The 20,062-nt window shown below is 37.5% G+C and overlaps 1 protein-coding gene across 1 annotated transcript in view; it reads left to right on the top strand.

Annotated features, from left to right (window-relative positions):
• Nucleotides 1-20,062, top strand: part of RALYL (RALY RNA binding protein like) — a 421,185-nt gene that overhangs the window by 349,339 nt on the left and 51,784 nt on the right. The window contains exons 4-5 of the mRNA XM_068983445.1: nucleotides 8,455-8,502; nucleotides 19,817-19,980. Of these exons, the coding sequence (XP_068839546.1) occupies nucleotides 8,455-8,502; nucleotides 19,817-19,980 (212 nt within the window). The remainder of the gene's footprint in view (nucleotides 1-8,454; nucleotides 8,503-19,816; nucleotides 19,981-20,062) is intronic.

Here is a 20,062-nt window from a genome sequence, read left to right as displayed (position 1 = left end):
AATATGTTCAGACTGAACCATGCATAAGAAGCTGTAAGAATATAGTCCACACATTTGTAAATAAATTCACCTAAAGACAAAAAGATGCATAATGTGCTACAGGATTTTGACAAGGGTCATCCTGGAATATTTTACTCTGAAAGCTTCAGTGTCAAGAAAATCAGACAAGTTAGATTAAGTTCAAAGATGGAAGACAGGAATGATAAATGGAATAGAGAGATTGGTTTGTGAAAGTCTAAGACAAATCTATATATTAGATCAGCTCTATGACAAGGAAAGAAGAGAACTAACAAGCATGAGTCAGATGTAAATACAAAAAATTGTAATCAAAGAATAGCACAGTAAGTGGAATTTAGCCTAAGTCTACAAACTTCTTAATTGGGGAAGAGATAGGGTTTGAGTTCGGCCCTAAGTATGGATACATATTCAACGAAAAGAAGACACGTGTGTTAGCAAATGGAGAGCTTGAGCAGAGTCCCATTACAGGAAATTTCTGTTTAGCTGCCAGTTGGGCTAATGCAGAAGATTGTGGAGAGATACAGGAATACCTGTGTGTGAGATCAAGGAGCTACGTTCTTCCACCCAGAGAGTAGGTCCTGGGAAAGTCTGAGTGAATGAAAGAGGAATTAAAGGAATTGTTAAAGAATGTCAAAAGAAGGAGCTGCAAGTGGAAAGCGCTGAAAGGATGAGTCTGACCATTCCCTGGAGACTGTGGGGAGTCATTGGAGGGTTTGTTGCTGTTCTCTTTTGTTTATTTTTTACAGTCTGTAAAAAAAAAAAAGAATTGTGTAAACACAATTTTGGAATTACATCTGTGAACATCCTTCCTATGGGAACACAGTATAGAGAAGGGTAAGAATCATACACCATTTAAGATGCCACTTCCAAAATCAGAATTCCTCTGTTAACCCAGCAAGAGATAGAAAGGCATTTTTCTTTTTTCCCCTCCTCTTTCTTGTTCCTAGAGTTTACTCTTCACACAATCCTTCAATAAGTAATCATCCTTTAAATGTGTGAGACCGTAAGTTTGACTCACAACTAAGAGACCAGAACTCTTAAATGAGCTGAGTGGATTGTTTTAATCTTTGAACTGCCTAGTCACTTCACCTTTCTAAGCTTCAGGTCTTGATTCACAGTTATCCAGAAATTCTATGAATGTGCCATAATCCTTGGGTCCCTGCCAGCCTCCTTCCCCATTCCAAAATCCTTGGTAGTCAATCTGAGTGTTTTGCCAAGGCAGTGTAGACTTAATAGCTTATTCCATTGTTTTTGCATTTTGAATCTGTGTGTTTATGTGTATCTACCACACACACACACACACACACACACACACACACACTCCATAGTAAATATACACATTTATTTGTACTCCTTAATGAAATAGATTTTTGTCCACATATTATCTTAGCAAAATTTATAAGTCTGTTTAACTGTATATACTATGACAGTCAGCAACCCACATCAGACTTTGTAAGTTAGAAGTAGAATCCTGTATGTATCTCTGAGGAGACTTTTGATTTACTGGGAACCTCAACCCTAGGGAAATTTACTCTGGAGATTCAGCTGTCCAGTATTATAACTTTTGCATTCACAGCTTCTGCAGGTATCTGAAGAGCAGCTGTGATAAAGAGGGAATAAATTCATAAATTGTTGTGTCCATACTTGTTCCGCATTTTCTACCACTAAATCTTGCCATCTGGAAGGACTCCCTCTTAACATTCACTTGTCAAATACCTATATCCTTTCTCAAGGACTAATTAAAACATCATCTCTCTTATGAAACCTTGTCTGAGTCCTTGTCCCAACCACATCCTATTTCTTCTGCCTATAAGCCCTCAGAGTAGTTTTAATTTTTATTTTAACATTTGTCAAATTTGACTTTGAATTATGATCATCTGTGTATTTGCCTGTCCCTTAAACTTTAATATTCCTTGAAGTTAGAAGCCATGCTCTGCTGATATATCATTATTCACAATTCCCAATATTATATTTAAAACAAATTTCAGTAATTTGATTTAATTTATGGATCCAGATATAGTCATTGAGAAGGCTTCAATCATTATTTGTAGGATGTCTGCTAATAAACAATTAAAATGCTTCCTCCTTGTTCTAAGAAATTTATTAATATTCTTAAGATTATATTTTGATGACATTCTATGATAAAAAATAAAAAGCACTTCTGTGTATTAGTCTACTCATATGAAACTGCTTTTATGAATTCAAAAGGGGTATATAAAATGGACCACATGTATTGCAAAACCCAGTGAATTGTGATTTCTTCTTCTATAAATGAAGCAGTTTCAGTGAAATTCCAGGAAAGTTACTAGATCTCATTTAATCTCCAATAATGAAAGAAAGAGTGTGAGTGTGCAACTCTGATCAATAATTTTGCCAATTCCTATTTCCCATTAAATTTCTAAGGGATCTGAGCAAATAGAGTAAAGATACATTGAAAAGTAGAATAAATGTTGTAAATGTGTACAATATTGTAAATTTCAAATATAAACTGTGTTAAATTCAAAGCTATTGTTTCAATTTTCAAGAAAGTCAAGTACTTGCTCTTTGTCACTGACCATACTCCCAAATGACAAAAACATTTTCAATCACTGGAATTAACTTCCTCCTGGAAAGTGCCCTAAACATCTCTTTTATTCACATTTTTATTTCAATGGCCTAAGAATCAGATTGTCACACAAAACCACCACAATGAAACTTGCAAAAGTTCCTCTTCTAAAAGTCAAAATATGTGAAACAGATCGCCAGTCCAGGTTCGATGCATGAGGCAGGGTGCTCAGGGCTGGTGCACTGGGATGACCCTGAGGGATGGGATGGAGGGAGGTGGGAGGGGGTTCAGGATGGGGAACACATGTACACCCGTGGCTGATTTGTGTGAATGTACAGCAAAAACCACTGCAGTATTGTAAAGTAATCTGCCTCCAATTAAAATAAATTAATTAATTTACAAAAACAAAGCCAAAATAGACTAACTCATGAGCATAACATCATCCCTCTTGGCTTGCATCAGGGAAAGAGGATCTTTTCTAATGTAAAAGATAAGCTTTTCCTGGCACCACAATTCTAGGATACATAAGATACTTACAGCGCTGGATATGACTCCTGGAAATGTCACTTTTTGACAGTTAATTTCAAATAGAGGTTCACACAAAAATAAAAAAAGAAGAGATTTTTATGAGGGAGAATCTGTGAGAGAAAACAAAAAGGCAAAAAGGAATTGAGAGCAGGAGGAATACTAAGGAAAGCACTTGACAGGCACAGATCAGACTTGCTCTGTGCTAATCTCTTTTCATCTCTTTGAAACTTTTCCTCTTCTTTGGAAACCCAGCTTGATTTTACAGCTTAAGCCCTGAACCAACTACAGCCATGGCAATTTTGCAGAAAGTCCAAACCATTAAGGCAACAGCAGCCTTGTCAAGATTACACAGAACTGTTTGTACATTTTATTTCATTTTTAACTTGACAGGTGAAATTGAGTTTATGATGGCAGAAAGTGCAACTTGGAGATCAAACAATTTAGGGTGCTTAGCTATAACTTGTCCTTGCAAATATGCCTCACCAGTCAGAACTGAACAAAAAAATAAGCAGATTGGACAAGATAATTTAAGCATCAAATGAGAAAAATAAAAACGAACATTTTTCTCTCATGTACTCTTCAATTTCCCGAAGGCTGGTAAATTATTGAGGTATTTCTTAAAGGTATTAGAATTATGAGTAGAATCATCACTCTCATCCACATTAGTAACATGTCATATTTTCATCTTACTCTATTCTAATATTATAATATTTTTTAAAAGTTTCAGAATAAAAGATGAAACAATTTAGCTACATATTCTCTCTATTCAGTCACATCAGAAAATATTGAGAATTTTCACCATGTGAAAACTATTGTTCCATCAAACAATAGCTATTAAAAGCATCTAAAATGTCTATCACCATGTATGATACTTAAGTTAATATCAACTTTATCTATTCAAGTAAATAACTTCTCAACGTTATATAATTATTATCATTAGCATGACTGGTATTATTTAATTTCAAAGATAGTTCCCAGGTCCTTAAGAAAGTCAAGGCATGAGACTGGCAGAAGATTTACACATGTGAGTGGCAGAGAATTTACAACTACAATTTACAGAGAGTTCTAAAGTAAATACTCTAATAAAAGAGAGGTCAGAGGCCTGTGTTCAGGAAGAACTCTGCTGATACTTTCGTCAAGATGGACAAGATATCAAGAACCATCTTAATCACCACTTGAGTTCAGGTCAGGTCAGTCACTCAGTCACGTCCGACTCTGTGATCCCATGAACCACAGCACACCAGGCCTCCCTGTCCATCACCAACTCCCGGAGTTTACTCAAACTCATGTCCATTGAGTCAGTGATGCCATCCAACCATCTCATCCTCTGTCGTCTCCTTCTCCTCCTGCCCTCAATCTATCCCAGCATCAGGATCTTTTCAAATGAGTCAGCTCTTCGCATCAGGTGGCCGAAGTATTGGAGTTTCAGCTTTAGCATCAGTCCTTCCAATGAACACCCAGGACTGATCTCCTTTAGGATGGATTGGTTGGATCTCCTTGCAGTCCAAGGGACTCTCAAGAGTCTTCTCCAATACCACAGTTCAAAAGCATCAATTCTTCGGGGCTCAGCTTTCTTGACAGTCCAACTCTCACATCCATACATGACCACAGGAAAAACCACAGCCTTGACTAGATGAACCTTTGTTGCCGAAGTAATGTCTCTGCTTTTTAATATGCTGTCTAGGTAACTTTCCTTCCAAGGAATAAGCATCATTTAATTTCATGGCTGCAATCACCATCTGCAGTGATTTTGGAGCCCCCCAAAATAAAGTCTGCCACTGTTTCCACTGTTTCCCCATCTGTTTGCCATGAAGTGATGGGACCAGATGCCATGATCTTAGTTTTCTGAATGTTGAACTTTAAGCCAACTTTTTCACTCTCCTCTTTCACTTTCATCAAGAGGTTCTTTAGTTCTTCATTTTCTGCCGTAAGGGTGGTGTCATCTGCATATTTGAGGTTATTGATACTTCTCCCGGCAATCTTGATTCCAGCTTGTGCTTCCTCTAGCCCAGCGTTTCTCATGATGTACTCTGTATATAATCACCACTACACTGTGAGGTTTGTTAGCAAAAAAGTAACTATTTCACTTCTAAGTCTAAGTGCCTAATATAGTTACTGACCATAGGTCCTTAATCACATTTTGGTAAATGAGTATATGAATGACTATGCTAGAATACCAGAATACTTATCTCTGTTAGAATACTTATCTGTGTTATTTAGGGTATTTAATATTTCTAGGCTTCAAGGTCCTATAAAATTGGAAGAACATTCTACATCTTATAGGTTACTGTTAAGGCTAAATCAGCTTATGTATGGAAAGGCACTGAGAATATTGTTTCAATAACTAGAATGTTTCCCTCCTCAGGTACCATTCTTCATAAACTATGCCTCAACAAAACTCTTAAAATGATATACTGCTTTAGTTATCTTTTCTTTTTCCTTCGCTTTGACTGGTAGGAAACTCTTTTGTGTTATCCAAACATGAATGCTATTACACATATATTTGTATTCAACCGAAGTATTCTTTTCCCCCAGCTTTGTTGAGGTACAATTGACATAGAACATTGTGCAAGTTTAAGGTATACAAGATATTAATTTGACACACATACTGTGAAATTATTACCATCATAGAGTTAGTTAACAGGTCCATCACAACACATAACTGTCACTTCCCAAGCTGTCTGTCATCAACTGAATGGATAAAGAAGATGTGGTGTGTATATATAATGAAATATCATTCAGCATGACAAAGAAGGAAATCTCATCATTTATGAAAACATGGCAGACCTTGAGAGCATTATGCTAAGTGAAATAAGTCAGAGAAAGGCAAATCCTATGTGGTGTCACCTATATGTGGAATCTGAAAAGGCCAAACTCATAGAAACAGTAAAATGGTGGCTAGCTGGGACGGGAGGTGAAGGACATGGTGAGGTGTCGGTCAAAGGACACAGACTTTCAGTTGTAAGGTCAGTAGGTTGTGCAGATCTACCAACATGGTCTTGAAAATAATCAAACCTAAGAGAGAACAGTGATTACTCATGACAAATGTGCATGAAAGTAGCACAGCTTCAGACTCGGGAGTTTCCAACAGTTTGGCTAAGGTGCCATCATATCTCTTCACAGTCAAAATTACATGCACTGCTATATCAGGAAAGTTGTGAGGTGAAATTTATCCCTTGAATTTGACGATAGCCAATAGGTTATCCTTAAAATCCCTTGACTCGATGCCATAGTTGAGTCTAACACCAGTAATATCAACTGAAGCACAAATCTTTATAACTTCAGCAATCTGCAACTGTGGGACAAAGTGGGTACTTTTGATCTTACTGCTTTGGCAGTGCTCTCCTTGTCGTCTTTGGCTTGCAGAGGCGGATAAACAGCAGTGTTGCTTTGCTTAGACAATGCTCAGTCTTCCACCTAGACAGTCACATGAAGCAGGTCTCCACTTTACATTCCAGAACATCGGTTCAAACTCAGTGTGTTCAGTCAGGCTGTGTTGGACAGGAACCAGCCCTATCTGATAAGCCTATTGTGCTGGGTCAGTACCCCTGCCCTGTACCTAATGAGTGGGAGGACAAATATGTAATCTACCCTGAAAACCACGAATGACAAGCCCTCCTCAATACGTCCTTTCAATTTTCTTAACAAAAGTTATCAAGGACCATTAAATTGATATTTGGGGAATATAAAATTACTTGCCTGTTGTATGGTGGTTAGATACAAAATTACCACACAACTCAGCAATTCTGCTTTTAGATATATACTCAAAAGGGGTGAAAGTAGGAGCCCCCCCAAAATTTTGCTCACCAAAGTTCATAGTAGGATTAGTCACAACAGCCAGGAGATGGAAACAATTCAGATTCTATCAACAAATGAACAGATAAACAAAAATTCACATGCACATGAGTGGAGAATTATTCAGGCATAAAAAGGGATTGAAATTATGATATGTGCTAGTACATAGATAAGGCTTGAAGAATTACACTAGGTAAAATAAGCCAAGCAAGAAAGGACAAACAATGTATGTTTCCACTTACATATGGTACCTGCTGCTAAGTCACCTCAGTTGTGTCCGACTCTGTGCGACCCCATAGACAGCAGCCCACCAGGCTCCCCCATCCCTGGGATGTTCCAGGCAAGAACACTGGAGTGGTACCTAGAGTAGACAAATTCACAGCCACAGTAAGTAGAATAGCGGTCACCGAGGCTTGGTGAAGGGAGCGAGGGAATGAAGAAATATTGCCTAATGAGCACAGAGTTTCTGTTTTAGATGATAAAAAATTTTTGGAAATGGTTAATTGCTCAACATTGCCATTGAATTTTGACATTTAAAATTGACTTAAAGTGATTAGAAATGTAAATTTAGTTATGCATATTTTATAGCAGTAAAATAAATGAATATTAAAAATTACTCCCCTGTAATACCAATATTCCATTTAGCATAAGATTAAATTTCTTCCAGGCTGCAGAGGGTTGCATGGTGATGAAAAACAGCTCCAGATATGGATTCAGAAGTCTTTTCCTCCAGTCTCAGTCTTGTCACTTACTAGACATAAAATTTGAGCTAGCCACTTTAATTTTCTCCAGTTATAATAACCAATACAGCTGTTTTGAGAGCTTGAAATTATTAATAAAAAGTAATAATGCATATAAAGTGTTTTGTAAGCTCTAAAAATTATATGTGGATGGGGAAATTTTTATTATATACTCATTTAAGAAGCTTAGTAATAATCTTATCCTTGAAATGTACTTATTAACTCTTCTTTAAGTGCCCTACAATATTGTTATTGTTGGTAAGACTCAAAGTTTCTTTTTTGTTCATTTTTCTTTACATCAAGTACTGAAGAGCAAGTTTTTAGAATAACAAGAAAATGATGAATTTCTGAGGAAACCACTTTTTGTATTTATTTTTCTTACATTAACCTTTTTCATTTATATTATTTATATACCATTTGTTTATTGTTGATTTAGCCTCATTATACATACCTTAGGAAGAAGGAATAGCTATATTATATCTTGTCTGGGGACAAATGGTTCTACAAGTATTACAAGTATTAAAAAAATTAATTTTGCTACCTGTTCTCATCTTCATTCCAAACCAGCTCAATCCATTATCAGTGTTTACATTATGAAACATATAATAAGAGTTTGACACGGCGGTATATCCAACTGGATACTATCTTGTAAAGTCCTTTGGCTACATAATTACATTGGAAAATAATGTAATTTTTGGAAATTTTGTAATGTAATTTTGGAAAAAATGTAATTACTTGCAAAAGTAATATAAATTTATTACCTTACATTATAGATTAATACCAAAATTACTGTGATGTCAACAACTAATTTCTTGTTTCCCTCCTCAGTGGTTATGTCTTTGACTATGATTACTACAGAGATGACTTCTACAATCGGTATGTAAATTTCTCATCCTTGTTTCCGTTTGATTTAAATTATCTTTTAACTCTTCTGTACCTTTCATTCACAGATACTATTGATTAATACATTTAAATGATATTTTACAGTAAAAAAGTAAGTCTCAATAAAATATAAGATGGACAGATTTTCATCTTGCAATTGTACCTACTGCAGTATAGAAGATCTTGGACTTTTAGACTTTGGTGGTGCTTAAGCCTAAAATTTGGTTTCTGATATTTGGATGATATTCTAAAGATTTATTAACCAATATTATTTTCCAAATCTTGAAATTGGAATTCTTGACTTGGAATTCTTCAAGACTGAGAGATTTATAAATTCAGACAATGAGTCCAACCTTCTAAAATACATCTACTTCCAACACACAAATTCAGTAAAAATTATGGACAAGTCTTGCTCTGCAAGGTAGTGTGGGACCACAAAAGAAACCATGCAGAATGATGTTAATAATCAATAGGGGAAATAGGATTTTCCATGACATTTAAAAAATTTTTGTCAAAACATTAAAAACTCTATGTTATAAATGTATTTATTATACATGTATACATATATAGAAATTCCTCATGCATACATATAGGAAAATACAGTGAAACGGTTATTTAGTATACTAATTTAAAATTGGAACATTTTAATGTAAAAATACTAACAGTTAGTGTGCTTTTTTTCTTGTAAAAATGACTTATCAAAAGTAATTTAAATGGTACTAGCCTTCTTCTTCTATTAGGATATGAGGCAAGCACCTCTTTTACCCCTCAGTGAATTGTTATACTACTGTACTGGATCAGCTTTGACGTTTCATCACTGTTGTGAACTACCTCTAAGGTTTCCTCCCGATGATTCCTTTTCTTTGCCAATTTCACTTCCTCTGGGACATCTTCCTCCCTTTTCAGCACATCACAGCCCCTTTCCTCCTTTATGTCAGTATGTTTTATTTACCTAAATTCCTCTGCCTCCATCTCTAGAGTCTCTTGAGTGGAAGAGTGTCCGCATCCCTACAATCAGCTATTTCTCCTATAATTTTAATTTTACTCCCCGTTTCACTCCTTGGTTCTTCACTGTACCCATTCCCTCTTTTGATTATCCATTCTTACAAAACTCCACGTGGGTTCATCACCAGGAAGCAAAAAGATCTGTGTGTGACCTAACAACTACACAATGACAAATCACAGACAGACTTTGAAAGAAGTGATGCGATTGGTCACTGATCGTCAGGAACATCTGTTAATCAGGTAGAGATTCATGGACTGAAAAGCCAGCAGCAAAGCTTGGACTTTATGAAATTACTCACAGTTAATATACGTGGTAAAACTGAAATTTGACTTTTGCTGTTGGGGGGATTGGTGCTATTTAACTTAGGACTGGCAAATGAAATTCTGGTAGAAGAGGTATGCGAAACAAGAATTATCTGTGTTAGGTCTTTGGACCATACACACACATACAAAAACAAAGTAAATATTGTTTAAAGTTCTATTCAAACAAACAAACAAATATCCCAAGGCATAAAAATGCAAAGCTAGAAAAACAGAACATTTTATGTAGGAAGAAACTACATAATCCCTCATAAGGGTCTCCTCTGCTCAGCCGCACGGGTCCTCTTCCAGCCCCAGGAGATCTCCGTGTTCCTTCCTGTCTGGGGACCTTGCTCTGCGTGCTTTTTCTGCTCCTGCCTCTCTCCACTGTCTAGTTAAGGACTCCATTCTTCAGGTCTCAGCGTGGACTCCTCTCTTAGGCTGAATGAGGTTCTTCTGTTTCCCTCTCCGCACCTGTCACTGTTCCTTTACGGTACTGCTCCTCGTTCCTATTGCTAGATTTCTCTCTGCAGTGAACAATATTTGGTTTATTTCTGCTTGCTTTCCTTCCTCCCAGAAGGCAGGAAAGATGCTCAGCTCTGCTTATTGTATCCTCAGGCACTATCATTAAGTCTCACACATACTGGAAACTCAACTTTTGTTATTAATTCATTTCCTTAGATTTAGAGACATTTTGCTTTCTCCAAGGTCACATAGTTGATTCGTGGCAGCACTACAATCATAAACTAGGTCTCCATTTATATTCAGTAACCAACTGTGCAGATTCGCAAAACAGAAGGGGAGCAATATTGGCCTATGGTTTTACATTAAAGGAAACAGCCTTATCTACACAAAATCAAATCCACAGCCATACCTTTAGCACCACTGTGTTCAAAGCTAAGCAAGCGATTTCTCTAGTCATCCTTTTATGACCAAATATAAATCTTTAAGGACAACTTTCTCAAATAATTTTTACAATTTATGTAAAATACAGTATTTAATTTTAACTATGTAACAGCTTGTAATAATCCATCCTAACAATGATGTGACGATCTGGCAGCATTAAAATAATCCCATTCACTGTAAAAAAAAAAAAAGATAACTTTAAGTAGTCTTTCAATTATTTGAATATTTCAGTTTTTGACAATTTCAGAACATTTTCTGATACTCTTCTGTGTCAGGATACAGAACACTGTCTTCATTGCTCTGAATAAAGTTGCCAACTAATATACATTGTCTGTTAGACTGTCAATAGTAAACTGTTTTCACATTGTTATTGCTTAAATATTTTCTATCACGTGACTTCCTTACACATTTAAAGAATTTCTACTTAAAATGGACTAGATGGTAGGAGACCCAGGTTCTGGTAATCAACCTGTAAACTTTGGGTCAGGTTTACAGTTTTCTCAGCGACCCAGGCAGCACTCGTGGTAAACAGCCTGCCTGCCAATGCAGGAGACATAAGAGACATGGGTTCGATCCCTGGGTAGGGAAGATCCCCTGGAGGAGGGCACGGCAACTCACTTCAGTATTCTTGCCTGGAGAATTCCATTGGCAGAGGAGCCTCGCAGGCTACACTCCACAGGGTCACAAAAAGTCAGACACCAACTGAAGCGACTTACCACTCGCCCAATATTTGCATTTTACTGTGCATATATTATAGCTCAAAAACCGTAAGATACATGTGTAGATAGATGATAAATAAGTATATTTTACAAGCAAACGAACAAGAGCCTTAATCAGCAAGTAATTACAGAGCCTGAATCTTTCAGATGGTTCTACATCACACACAAAAAGCTAACAGAATAATTTCCGAAATCATTTGCTTCTCTTATATAAAACCTGTTTGGTTTATAGGTATACCGAGATCCGAATGGGTGTGCTGCTAACAGACTGTCTGAGCAGCCTGCGTTCTCATTAGTTAATTTTTCATCTGCTGCATTTGGCTAAAAGAGAGAGAAGCATCTGCCGTAGTAGACACAGTCAGGAGTTCCCTGTGAACATAGATTCCCCAGGAAGGGAAAAGAGTGGAGAGGCTGGACAAGAGAAATAGCCTAACAGGCCAGTGCTAACGGTTTTATCCTCAGTAATTCCTCCTTAGTTACATTCTGCTTGTGTTTATCATTAACTTTTTGCTCTTTTTACTAATGGCACACGCGTGGGCAATTTATTTAACGCCACAAAAACTTGTCTCATCGATGAAGTGAACATGAAATTAATGCCTACCGCATAATATTGTTCTGAGGATTCAATGAAGTAGCATATTTTTATGACCTGCATTTTGCCTGGTGTGTGTTTTGTACTTAATCAATGTTAGCTACTGGTAGCCGACAGTAACCATTAATAGTGATAGAGAACACGTTCCTTATACTGATATTCAAGTAGCAACGTCCCTGTGACTGAGGAATACACTGGCTGATCAGCCGTGCTTCCACAGTAAGCCCATTGTGACGCCTCTGGATCATTCTTCTAGTATTGTTTTCCCTCCTCTTGCCCCCCTTGAGCATTCCAGTTGCAGCTGAACACTCTCATCAACACTCAGCTATTCCCATTCACTCCACGCTGCTTGGTTTTCTGTCAGGAAAACCGACATCATATAGTTATGCTGAACAAGGAGAATTGCTTGTAAGAACTTTCTATGTATTAAGGAACTAAAAAAGGCAAAAACAAATAAACAAAACACAAAACCCACAATGATATGATGGAGTCAGCAAACTATCTCTACCACCTCTGGGGTTGGAAAACAGGAAAAGGTAGGATTATCAGATATCACTCTAGAAAAGGGGGCTTACAGAGCTCACATTGAGAGTAGGAAGGTCAGCTTAGTTGCTGCTACTGTATCTGAACCCGAAGAAACCCATGGGGCTGGAACCCAGACCTCTAAGGAAGCAAGCCAACGGATGCCTGGGTCTCTGAGGAAGAGTGGAGGCTGTTCTGCAAATGTTGCAAAAGTATTCAAACTGGATCCAGGGGCCACTACTGGAATGCATTGCTGCTGTCAGGGTGGAGAAACAAGGCTGCAGTAACGCTGAAAACACAAGAAGCCGAAACAAAACCAGGAGGCAAAACAGAAAGGGTCAAGTCCTCTCTTCCTGTTCCAATCATAGTCTCCTTCTCAAGCCCTTAGCTGGCTGAGCCTAGCAGGGAGCCAGCTGGCCCCGGCAGAAGCGCAGTTTACCGAGTCTCAACTCCAGCTGTTACTAAATGCCTCACATGATGCTGAGGGATAATGTCTCAGTAACTGACATTCATTTACAATCCTATTGTTAGCCTATTTCTGCCAGGCTTGGGAATTCTCATATAATGGGCGAGTTTCAACTCTTGCATTGTTTTAGCTTAGGAAGCTTCTCTACACAAAGTTCCATCTTAATGTGAATGTTTCAGTACATTTATCCAACAGTAACTTTTCCAAAAACTAATTGGGTGTTTCTCCATGGTTTCGGGAATCATGAAGTGAAAGTGAAGTGTTAGTCACGCAGTTGTGTCCAACTCATTGTGACCCCATGGACTGTAGCCCTCCAGGCTCCTCTGGCCATGGAATTCTCCAGGCAAGAATACTGGAGTGGGGAGCCATTCCCTTCTCCAGGGGGTCCTCCTAATCCAGGGGTCAAACCTGGGTCTCTCACATTGCAGGGAGATTCTTTCCTGTCTGAGTGACCAGAGAAGAGTATCACTAATAATAGACTTGAGAGGTTATTCTAAACTGTTATCTTCATGAATTACACACACACAAAAACTGCCCAATTTACAGCATTCAATGCCGTTTTCTTTCAAAGGTCAAGTATGACTCTAAATGAAGGACATTACACGTTATTTAAATGAAACATAAATATTTGTACTATCCCAAGTAAAGTAAAAGAAGTATACCTAAAATTCTACTGAATACCCACAAGGAATGTTTTCAATTTCTGAGATATCAGCAGTTTTAATGCAACCTTTCTTCAATAGTACCAGGAAAGGCTGCTGCTAAGTCGCTTCAGTTGTGTCCGACTCTGGGCGACCCCATAGACGGCAGCCCCCGTCCCTGAGATTCTCCAGGCAAGAACACTGGAGTGGGTTGCCATTTCCTTCTCCAACCAGGAAAGGCACTGAGGCATTTATAATCTCCAGTAATGAGCAAACTTCTATTGATAGGAAAAAACAAGAAATGCAGGAGCTGCCTGACCTTAAATATGTATGATGTGTGTGTGTGTGTGTGTGTGTGTGTGTGTGTGTGTGTGTGTGTGTATACACATACATATCAGTGATTCAACATGGGGCATTGCTCAGTTCTGGATCCATTTTGACACTGAGTAAATTAACATAGGAGAAGCTACCAGAGTTGCGGTTAATGAAAAACAACTCTAAGTCAAGTTGTACTTGTCTCAGATCATTGATTATAGAGCACAGTGTATATTCATGAATATTGGAAAAACATATTAGCAAGAAGCAACGTCTGTTTCATTATGCAAATTTAAATTACCATCTGGTAGAATGGGATTCCACTTTAAACACTTGGAAGCCTTAGCATGGCATGGTTGACAAAGGATATGATTCCGAGTCAGAAGACGAGTTGCAGGCCTCAATGCGTGTGTGTTGACTGATTAAACTTGGGGGGGGGGGGGTTATCTCAACCATTTCCCACAAGTTTCCTTCATGGGCAAAATGGCTTAACAATACACACATTACAGAATTCTAAGAATTAAATAGAATCAGTTTATTGATTCATAACCTCACAACTGCTACTTGAATCCATTCACTTTTTAACAAGATACCAAAATTGTATAAAATATAAAGATTAGATTAAGATCAAGATATTGCTAAAATAGATCATTAATGATCACAGTCAACCCTCTAAAAGCACGTTCAAGAAGAATTTGTACAAGACCAGGGATGGGGCTTGCTGGTAGGGGGTGGGCTGTTGGCAAGGGTGGCTTCACAGAAAATCATGGAAAAGTTTAGTGACAAAAAAACCGAAATAAAAATTACTGATTTGCTGGTCTCAAGTAAAGTGTGCCTATAAAAAGCATTTTTTTTGGATTCAGCTGTAACCAAAAGCTTATTTGAAGTCAAGGTAGAAATTATAAACAGATTTTATGAATTTCAAGTAGTTCAAACAGTACAGAAAGCAGATATTCTAATAGGCTAGAATCATTCATGTGAATTTCAAATATAGACTTTTTAAAAAATGAATAGGCATCTTAGTGTGGTTTTATAGATTCTGTTTATCAGAAGTCAAATAAGCTGAAGACAGAAACCCTTCTTGTCATTCAACAAGGTTGAATGAAGACACAGCCAGAGGTCTCCAATCCTAGAGTTATTGATCTTCATTAATCTGCTAAAAGGGTCCAGGCAGAACATGGCCCCAAATAGGTGGTCAGATTTTGGTTCGGGCAGGCCAGTTGTTTAACCCAATGTTTAACCCAAAGTCCAGACTACATTTTTTGAGTAGCACTTAATCACATAGTGACTGTAAATTTGGGTCCATAAGTAAGAAAAATAAAAAATATTTTTATGTGGGAAATTTAGAAGAAAACAGATAATTACTGATTTATAAGTTATTATTTAATCTAAATGATAATCTAGTGTTCAGTGACAAAATAATACACAAATATTACATTTTCAATTTTTTTCATGAATTTTAAAATCACATTGGTTGACAGTGAAAGTTCAGTTCAGTTCAGTTCACTCAGTCACGTCTGACTCTTTGCAACCCCATGAACTACAGCACACCAGGCCTTCCTGTCCATCACCAACTCCCAGAATCCACCCAAACTCATGTCCATTGAGTCGGTGATGCCATCCAACCATCTCATCTTCTCTCGTGCCCTTCTCCTCCCGCCCTCAATCTTTCCCAGCATCAGGGTCTGTTCAAATGAGTCAGATGTCCACACCAGGTGGCCAAAGTATTGGAGTTTCAGCTTCAACATCAGTCCCTCCAATGACAGTGAAAAATGGGCATCAAATTAAAAGTCCAGCAATCAAGTGATGATTTATTAGACTGTGGTATATCTACTTGTGAAAATGCACCACAGAACTTAAATGTTGTGAATGAGCTAAGTTCGCTCAGTCACGTCCAGCTCTTTGCAACCCCATGGGCTGTACAGTCCATGGCATTCTCCAGGACAGAATATTGGAGTGGATAGCATTTCTCTGCTCCAGGGGATCTTCCCAACCCAGGGATCAAACCCAGGGAAGAATCTTTACCAGGTGAACCACAAGGGAAGCCCAAGAATACTGGAGTGGGTAGCCTATCCCTTTTCCAGCAGATTTTCCCTACCCAAGAATCAAACTGGGGTCTCCTGCACTGCAGGCAGATTTTTTACCAACTGAACTAAAAATAAACATTAGGAAGACCATTTAGCAAACGTGGGAAATGTTTTTAATATAAACCAAAGAAAATTAGCCAGGATATATTACTGTACATACATTATGATTTCAGTTATGTAAAAAAATACAAATTCTTATAGAAAAAAGATTAGAAAATGACAGTGATTGTTTTAGGGTAAGAGATAGGAGGTTATTTTTTCCATATATATTTTCTGAAAATGCATTAAAATGTTACTTTTTATTGTTGAAGTTTAATAATAAGAGGCTTTTAGTAAAAACAAGAATTCAAAATTATATTCATTTTATACATCAGTATGCCATTAAATTGTCTTTGTCCAAAAAGCAACTGTTAAAAATAATATCCTTATTGTTTCTAGACACAAGCTGTGTCTATTTTTTATCAAATAAATCAATATTAAAATTGCTTACCACTTTTCAGCTTCTGTTTGATAATGAAATGACACATCTCAGATATTATTAAAGCAAACAAAATTCCAAACAGAAAATGGTCGCATGAAAAGTAGAAATGTTTATTAAACAAAGTAGATCCTCAAATTTCCTCAATCTGCTGTCTTTATTAAAATCTGACATTTACTTTATTTATTGCTTGAGAATAGGTCTTTTAAAGTTTTTGTTTTAAAATAGGCCTTAGAGAAAGGAGAATTATGTGTTTGACTTTAAATCGTTATATGTTTGACCTGTAAACATAACGGGAAAAACGGTATTCTAATAGTATTAGGGAAAATGAAGGGCCATTAAAGGAAAGGAAAGGGGATACAATTCTGAGAGTAGAAGAACAAAAAATCAAGAAGGAAAGAATTTTAAGTTTTCAAGTGACCTTGGAGATTTGAATTCCATTGAATTCTATCAGATGGAAATATCTCTTGGACTGTTTTCTCTGATTTGCCGTAGACAGGATTCTGATGAGAAAGCCAATGCTTGTGTCTCCTTCAAAGGCTGCCTTTCACCTCCTTCCTTCTCTATTTAGAAGAACTCCTACATCTTGCAGTCCTAGAGAACGGCCTTGCTTCCCGTCCTTATCTTGTTATTAATATGTTTCCATGCTTGAAAACAGCTCCCCGTCTTCCTTCTCTTGGTTTCTGGTAAGCTCAACTTTGCCCAGTGAAAAACAAACTTCCAGCTCCATTAAAACTTAAAATCATGCTCTCATATGAAATGCCCTTTTAGCTTTGTTTGTGTGTTACAACATCACTTTTATCAAAATCAAGTTCTAATGCTGCATATCTTCCCAACAGAGAGACAGAATGAATTGACAAAACCTTACCTGATTCTGTAACGGGAAAGGAGTCATCTTTCTTTGAAGTAACACATCCACATATTCAGAAAACAAGGACCTCTCCCTATAAGAACTTACAACAAAGAACACAACATATACTGCTTTACTAAAATGTACATCCTATGCTAAAAATAAGTCACAAATATAGTGAACAAATGCAGCTTTGTTTTTTCAGCATGAGATCATACCTGGCCAGCACTGGAAGTTTTGTAATCCTTGTCTGGGGGGAAACAACAGAAATATTGATGAACAGTACAGTTCTGTATAACATATTATTGAATTGCACTATCATTAAAGTAGTAGTGACTATGATGTCTTCTCTTGACCTGATATCCAGTATAGCACTCTTACACCCTTTTATATTTCAGTTGTGCTTTAGAGATTTTCTTAACTCAGTGTGTAGATTAGTTTATTTCCTGAACCTGCTAAATGGCATTTTGATGTCCTAGGGAAATGGTTCCTCCAAAAGAGCTTCCCTTTCTTGTCTCAAGCAGCAACTTCCACCCTGGGAGAGATGGGTCAATTGTCACATTTCTGTTCTTTCAGTAACTTTGCGGGTGGTAGCTCATGAAAAGCACCTTTTGTATTTTGGTTCACTGACTTAGGTTGCTCTGTGAATTCAATGTATAAATGAATAATGTAGGTCCTGTTTTGTGATTGAAATGAGGGGCAGGCTTAGTTGACCCTTCTGATTTTTGAGCCCCTAGTGGTATGAATACGGTCCACAGCGCCTTCCGGCCTCGTAGGCCTCTACCCTTTGAAGTCAGCTATAATGTGTGGGCGTCCGTGACCTGTTCTTTCTGGCAGCTCCTCGGCTCTAATGGGCTTGGCTTATGCGCAGAGGATGACCCCTCTCTTGAACTCCGTCTCCTTTCATTTCTTTTCCTTTCCAGACATCTCTTAGCATTTCCTAGCAGGTTCCCAAATCATTGTTTTTGGATCCATTAGCTCTCTAATATAAAAGACACTCTTAGTACCAAGGTCTGCTTCAAATGTGGTTTGTGTACATCCGACTTTTCTTCCCCCTGGTGCCATAGTATTCAGTGTTTCTGAATGAAAACTTGGAAACCAGCCTCTCTTAATCATTATCTTTCATATACTATTTTCCAAAAAGAGATTATCACATTTCCATCTGTATGTACAAATGAGATGTAATTTTATAAAATAACCAATTATAGAAGGTTTTAAATGTTTTAAAATTTAAAGCTGTTTTCATTTTCTCATTTCTGTCTTTCCCATTAGATTTTCTATTGACTGTTTTAAACCAATTATGAGAATCCATATAATAGTGTCATAATAAAATATATAATAACCACTATTCTAAGTCAATAATGCTATTTTATTTATAGTAGACGATGCAATAATACCTCTGGCTCAGTGGCAAATAGTTCTAAAAATAAATGAGTATATACACATACATATATATATATAATTTTTCCCTCTGGTCCTTTTATGCTGCTCAGATGTGCTTAGTCACACAAAAATTTGTTGTGTGTATGCAGCATAATATGAGGCTTTGAATACATTAATTACATATTTATATAAATATGTAAATACTTTTATACTTTATCCCCTCCATTGTCTGATGCAAATACATTGGTTATAGTGAATATCATTTTTCACTTTTAAGCAGAGGCTTCAGTGTTTTATCGGTATTCTTCGTTAGAGAAATGTTTAATAGCTAACTACAAACATCTCTAGTCTCAATTTCCACATTTATCAAATGGTCAGAAAAATAAAATATCATCCTGATAAGCATTTTCTGCCAGTTCTTTAGTCAAGAAAGCTTTGGGCTCGTGCTATCAGCCTTGCATCCAAGTTCAGCTCCCTTTTTTCTGTGGTCAGAAAGACTTTGCATTGTTTAAGAGAGTCCTTAGTGAGAGGGAAGGAACCATGTTGATTTTTCTCTCACAGCTGCCCTCTTTAAACTAGTTATACTTGTATTTTTCCCCCCTTCTGAGCTGTTTTCTGATTATACACTAATTTTCTTTGCTCTGTCCCTGATCCTGCATGATCTTTTCCTCCTTTCAAACTAACGTCTTACTAAGTATCTGATGTGGAAAAGGAAGATTCCTGTTCCTAAGAAGGATAAATCTGTTAAATCAAGCAAAGAAATATACTTGGGAATGAAGGTCAGCATAACTCCAACATATTGCAAAGTTCTTTGTTCTTTCATGCCTTAATAAAAGTGGGTTTATATGAAGAGTCAGATTTTAATGTTCAGAAAGCGTAGACTATATTAGCATCCTATTCCTTTAGTGAAAATGAATCTTCCTGATTACAATATTAAAAAAATTTGTTGACATTCTTTGCAAGGCCATTCTCTTAATCACCTCAGACATTTGGTAGAACGCGCAGGTGTAAGCCAGCTCTCAGCCGCCTTTGTGTTTCGTGAAGGTTGTTTGACTACCACGGCCGCGTGCCGCCGCCGCCCCGCGCGGTCATCCCGCTGAAGCGGCCCCGAGCGGCAGTGACCACCACCCGCAGGGGAAAAGGAGTTTTCTCCATGAAAGGAGGATCGAGGTCTGCCGTCAGCGGGTCTTCTTCGTCGGGCTCGAAATGTAAGTAAGCTTCCTCGCTTCCCCGCAAAGAAGGGTGGGGGCGTGTACCACTGCATGAATGTCTGTGCTCAGAAAATTAATC

Source organism: Capricornis sumatraensis, chromosome 11, assembly GCF_032405125.1.
Source record: "Capricornis sumatraensis isolate serow.1 chromosome 11, serow.2, whole genome shotgun sequence".
NCBI lineage: Eukaryota > Metazoa > Chordata > Mammalia > Artiodactyla > Bovidae > Capricornis > Capricornis sumatraensis.
The sequence above is the reverse complement of the archived record's forward strand: the minus strand, read 5'-3'. Positions and strand labels throughout refer to the sequence as shown.